A 6,103-nucleotide genomic window follows, 5' to 3' on the forward strand; every position below is an offset into this window, starting at 1 on the left:
CCTCTGATACATCTGGTGTGATTGGCAACATCATTGCAGTATTAATGTTGTTCGTGACCTTGCTGCATTTGCAAAAGGTTCTGTTTATTCCCCAGTCTGATTGTTCTGTTTATCGTGTACTCGTTCTGTTTATCGTGTACCAGTTATTTTTGGGTGGTTGGCAATTTGGCAGGAATTGGAGCAGCTTCATGAAGAAAACCAGAGACTCCGGCGAGCAGGGAAGGATAAACCTCTGAATGGAACCCACCAGCCCAGGAGGTATTTTGATACTCGGTCTGTTTGTATTATAAAGTGTTGAGAGTTTATTTTGTGTTGCAGTATGGTTCCTTGTTTAAACGTTGTCCGGTTATGTTAATAGATTATTTACTGGAAGATGCTGGAGGAATAATTGAGCAACATTGAGAGTTGAAAAATTAATTCCCCCGGTAAACAGCTCCTTCTGTTTCTGGCTTTAACTCCAGCCTGACTCTAATTGGTGATCAGATTAAAATGAAAATGCTCAGCGATGTGGACAGGTGGTCAGAAATAAATAAGAAGGATTTTCTTTATGTAAAACAAAAAGCTACAAAGTGTCCTGAGAATGATCTTCTTTCTTGCTGCTGATGAGGGAGGTTGAATGTTGTGGATGGCACTTTCCATTCTGCTCGTTGGTGCTCAGTGTCCCCTTAACACTGATACCCAGCACCTGAAGGAAACACTCACTGCACCAAAAGTAAATTTAATTGTTTTCTCCCTCTGCTCCCCTCCCCACTCCTCTCCAGCCTACCCCTAACATCCTATTTCATCTCCTGTCCACCCTCCTCTACTTCTTCTCTCTCTGCCCTCCTCACTTTCTCTGCCCCTCCACCTGTGTCTGTCTCTCTCTGCATGCCCCCTGCAACCAAGCCCCATCTCTCTCTCTCTCTCTCATCATTCATATAATCAGCCCAAAGATGGTGCAAATTGTAGCTGAACTAATTTATGTTCTTTAATATGTTTTCAGGTCAAGAACAGTAATACAAGTAGAAAAGGTCAGTAATCATTTTTGTCTGTGATGATCCTCACAGTTATGCATACTTTTTCGAAAGAGGCTGGTTTTGTAACTGTCTAACATTGTGTCTCACAGGAACCTGAAAAGTCAATATTGGAAAGGCAGGATAATGTAATTTGCAAACTCTGTCAAGAGGAAGCCTCAGTAACCAGACCGAAGGTACATTAATCATCATTGTGCCCAAAACTCTGCTGCCTGCATTTACCCTGTGCTCGCTGACCTACACTGGCTTCTGGTTTGGCAACACCTTGATTAAAAATTCTCATCCTAGTTTTCTAATCCCTCCATCTCCCTATCTCTGTAATCTCCAGCCCCACAACCCTCCGAGATCTTTGCGCACCTCAAATTCTGGCTTCTTGAGTGTGCCTCATTTTAAACGCTCCACCATTGGTGGCTGTGCCTTCAGCTGCCTGGGCCCTAAGCTCTGGCATTCCTTCCCTGAACCTGTCAGCCTCTCTCCTTCACTTTTTTTTCCTTTAAGTTGCTTCACCTTTAGACAACTGTATGTTAGATACTAAAGTGAGGCCATTGTCATGATGCTGACGTGATGAGAACAAACCCATAAATGAAAATAAATCATCTCACAGAACCAGGGGCCCCGGGTAATGCCAAACCCACACCAGGATATTTCGTCCGAGAGGCTTAAAATTTAAAGTTTCAACCTATTCGACCATAATTCATGCAGATTGAGCACAGAATTTTTAAACTCCTGCAATGAGGGAGGCCTGTAAGTGACTCGGAAACTGCATTGAAAGAAATCTATAAATGTTCAGTGAACGTTTTTTTTTTAAAACACTCATAGTAAAACTGCAATAGACCAGGATAAAGGTGACCTTGTTTTCTGTTGCATCTGAAACTGTTGGCAATATTGAATGTCCTCAACCCATAACCAGTGCAATGGCAGGTCTCTGAATCAGTGGATCAGTGGGTATAGTTGTGTGGGCAGACAACAACTTGCATTTATATAGCACCCTTTTAACTTGTGAAGCACCTTGAGTGCTAGTAGCCTGAATTTGACACCGAGACACACAGGGAGCTATTAGGTCACGTGACCAAAAGCTTGATCAGAGGTGGGTTCTAAGGAATGTCTTAAAGGAGGGGAGGGGGAGGTGGGGGATTTTATGGAGGGAATTCCAGAGCTTGGGATTCAGACAGCTAAAGGTCCGACCCCCAGTGGTGGAGTGCAGAAAATTGGAAATGTGGAAGGATTAGGGGGTGTGCAGAGATCTTGGAGGGTTGTGGGGCAGGAAATTAGAGATAGGGAGGGGGAAGGCAAGTCCATGGAAGAATTTGAAAACAAATATTCGATTGATCATACAGAGCTTGAGTACTGCTGAAAAAGAGACATTTTTGTCAAAGTTTTTTGTCTTGCACTCATCAGGACATTTCACAAGAAAACAAATCCAAGGAAGATGACAAATTTATATTGTATGAGAAGAGAGTGCTGATTGGTTGACAAGTGGACTTTCTGATTGGTTGAGGTGTTGCCATGGAGAATGCACGAGTTGATGGTGACTGCCAGTTGACTGCCGAGCATTGTTTGAAATTTAAACCAGGCAGCTTGACTCTGGTCAAGGCACTGCCCTGAAGAATGAACCAGTAAATAGCTGTCACTTATTTTGTTTAGCTCAGACAGACGCGATGTGTGTATGTGTTCTTTCTGTAAACAAGGATGAGAATTTTTAAAATCAAGGTGCTGCTGGACCAGAAGCCAGAGTAGGTCAATGAGCACAGGGAAGATGAGTGAATGGGATTTATGCAAGTTAGGATCCAGGTAGCAGATATAAAAGATTGAGGAGGCTCTGGCGTATTATATTTACTCAGATGCCCAAAATTCCAGCATGTTAAGCATGTTGAACTCAGCTTGCACATGTCTCTTTGGGTGACAAATCCAGAGGAAAGTTCAGGTCACAGAGAATTTCACACTTGTCGTTTTCGATGGAAAATAACTGATTTGTTGATGGAGAACACTTACAAAGCAGGATCAGGCCAATTGGCCCATCAAGTTTGCACCAGTTTCCTCCATGATCCAATTAGTTTTACTACTTTCCTGCTTGCTCTCCCATATGCTCTTCACCGAACTTAGCTTTATAAAAGAATTCATGGACTCTGCTTAGAACCATACAAAAGTTACAGCACAGAAGGAGGACATTTGGCCCATCTTGACCATGCCAGCCCGAGGATACTCAGGTGCCCTTTCTAATCCCACTTTCCTGCACCCGGCCCATAGCCCTGCAGCTTACAGCACTTAAGGTGCAGATCCAGGTACTTTTTAAAAGAGTTTAAAGTTTCTGCCTCTACCACCAACTTGGGCAGCGAATTCCAGACACCCACTACCCTCTGCGTTTAAAAAAAGGTTCTTTCTCATGCCCCCCTACACCTTCTGCCACTTATCTTGAATCTATGTCCCCTGGTTCTAGAATTCTCCACCAAGGGAAATAATTTTATCCTGTCCACTCTATCTATTCCCCTCATAATTTTGTACACCTCAATCAAGTCACCTCTCGGCCTTCTTTTCTAAGGAAAATAACCTCAACCTATCCAATCTCTCCTCGTAGCTACACTTTTCTAACCCTGGCAACATTCTTGTAAACCTCCTCTGCACTCTCTCCAGAGCTGTTATGTCCTTCCTGTAATGTGGTGTTTGTTGCTGTGAATTGCAAATTCTGTCTATATACTGTGTAAATATTTTATTCTAACCTCCCTGCCTCTTTTTTTTGTGGCTACCTAAACTTGTGTTGAGTACCTGACTCATGAAAATAGTGGCACTAGTTACCTCTTACCCTGATAACCCTCTGTCAGAACAGTGTTTACTCTGCCCAGTTATAGTTGGGTGGAGCCCAAGCATCGCAATTTTTTGTTTTGCAGCCGGGACATCTGGATCCCAAAAGCTCCTAGTCAAATCGACGCTGCACCTCTTTGCTTTGATTTTTAAATATTGGCTTCAATTTTCTTACAGAAACGCTGCAATAATTGCCACGCGACCTACTGCAATCAGTGTGCCGTCAATGAATTGCCGCTGCCATCCTCTATCCAGCCTGTGTGCGTGTGCAATCCTTGTCACCAGGTGCTGTTACAGCAGTACTCAACAACCCCACCGCCCTGAGGCGCAGAACAGACCTACCCGACCAACCAACAGCCATTGATTTGAGTGCGTGGAGAACGGGGGCACTGTTCGATTTTTGTCTTTTCAAATGTGACGTTAATGCACAAATCTGTGTAACATTCCACATTTTTTTCTCCCCCCCAGTAAGAACACGTTTTGAGATCGAGCGATGCGGCTGCACGCTCGTTAGTGCTCTTTGTCTCACTAAAGGAGGGAGTTTACAATCTACAGACGAAGAATAGCAATGCTGAGCAAAAAAAAAAAGTAGGCATCTGAAATCCGTCCACAATGTTTCTTTAGTTACTTGAGACACTGGATTGTTCCGCCAGTGTCATCAAACACTGGTGTCCTCAAACAGAACGTTTAAAAAGGGAATAAGTAATTCAACAAAGAAAACAAAATTACTTACAAGTTATTGCCAGTGTCCATCAAACAACCACAGGCTGTTACGGTGCTCCCATTAGAAACAGGAGGCCTCATGCTCGCTCTCCAGGGTCATCTGGGTGTGGAAGAGGGGCAGGCAGCCAGAATTGACCACTGTGGTCAATGCCCAACCTAGGGATGTTCACCTTGGCAAAGGCCCTGAAGACTTGCTTGGAGATCCTCCAACTTGCCCACTTATTCCTCCCTCTCTGCACCATGGGGCTGGTGTGTTGAGGAGCCTGTAGTCATCCTTTTGGAATAGGCAGTGCTTTTGAAAAGCTATGCGATAGTTAATCTTGGTATGATCAACACTGATTTAAATAGCGTTCTACAATCCTAATTTATAATTTTGCACATCAGGGAGATTGATTTGTTTATATCGTGAGGCCACAAGTTTAGAACTGGGATTGCCTAAGCTTAATTAAGATGAATCTTGTCGTTTTTGTTATGTCATTAGGGGTTTTTTGATGAACCAGTCATGTGGATAGAAGCTGGTGGTTTTTCAGTAAGATCGTTGGACAGGATTTGTATCACTGATTTCAAAGGCTATATCTATAACTGACATCACGTTTACCACAGTAGATGTACTGCAATCTGTGGTTCAAGTAGGATCTAAAACACGAGGTATTTTTGTGGCAAATGTTTCTTTTCCAGGGTATTCACACACTTTTTAAGAATTGAATGCACACACCCCTGTTTCTTACAAGATTAAAAATTTGTGTTTGATTTAGTGATCGGCTGCTGTCATTTGGATTTCTACTCACTGTTTTGAAGTAGCTAGTATACCCACAATGAGAATGACAGTGCAGTATATGACTCTTTAAACCATTTGCTGAAATCCTTAATTATCAGGCAATTGTTGCATTATCATCTCACAAAGAAACTTGAACTGTATTAGGGAGTCTGGAGTATTGTTCTGTGTGAAAGACTCCATGAAATTTTGTTCATTTGATGTCTGGGTTTAACTGGATTTCTTGATGTTTTACATTTGTGTCTGTAGTGGTATTTGAATAAATGTTTAATTCTGCACATAACTAGTTTCTCCCTCACAACCCAAAATCAACAATACAAATGCTTTTCTCTTAAGTGCATTTTTTTTCATTCAAGGCTAGCATATGTTACCCCCTCCTTGATTACCCTTGAGCAAGATGGTGGGGGTGAGCTGCCATCTTGAACCACCATTGTGGTACATCCACGATGTTGTTTGGGAGGCAGTTTGCTCGTGGACAGATGGCACCAGAACATCAACGTAACACCTATCTAGCACACAACAGTGCCACTGTACTCAATATTCACTCGTTACTATGGTACGTATGTTCTACAAGAAATGTTACTGGAACTTACCAAATGTACTTAGACAGCACAGTCCTGGTCTCTATTACTAAAACTGAAGCACTGGAGATGTGGCAACAAGAATATCAGGACAGGCTGTGGCTCGCTCTTTTTTATAGAGAAAACTGAGGGGATGACTGGGTTTGATAGGGTAAATGTAGAGAAGATACTTCCATTTTGGGGGACAGTGAAACTAGGAGCCAAAAGTCCTA

At 42.7% G+C, this 6,103-nt stretch overlaps 1 protein-coding gene across 5 annotated transcripts in view; it reads left to right on the forward strand.

The window, feature by feature from the left end:
• Positions 1–5,588, forward strand: part of LOC121277022 (protein RUFY3-like) — a 66,429-nt gene extending 60,841 nt beyond the window's left edge. For 4 of the 5 annotated variants that reach the window (XM_041185899.1, XM_041185889.1, XM_041185914.1 and 1 more), the window contains exons 15-18: positions 173–258; positions 983–1,010; positions 1,106–1,189; positions 3,990–5,588. In XM_041185899.1, the coding sequence (XP_041041833.1) occupies positions 173–258; positions 983–1,010; positions 1,106–1,189; positions 3,990–4,136 (345 nt within the window). In that variant the 3' untranslated portion in view covers positions 4,137–5,588. Of the gene's footprint in view, positions 1–143; positions 259–982; positions 1,011–1,105; positions 1,190–3,989 lie in introns of all 5 variants that reach the window. The other variant, XR_005942784.1, reaches the window with a different exon arrangement.
• The last annotated feature ends 515 nt before the right edge of the window (positions 5,589–6,103 follow it).

This window comes from Carcharodon carcharias, chromosome 1 (assembly GCF_017639515.1).
Source record: "Carcharodon carcharias isolate sCarCar2 chromosome 1, sCarCar2.pri, whole genome shotgun sequence".
NCBI classification, from domain to species: Eukaryota; Metazoa; Chordata; class Chondrichthyes; order Lamniformes; family Lamnidae; genus Carcharodon; species Carcharodon carcharias.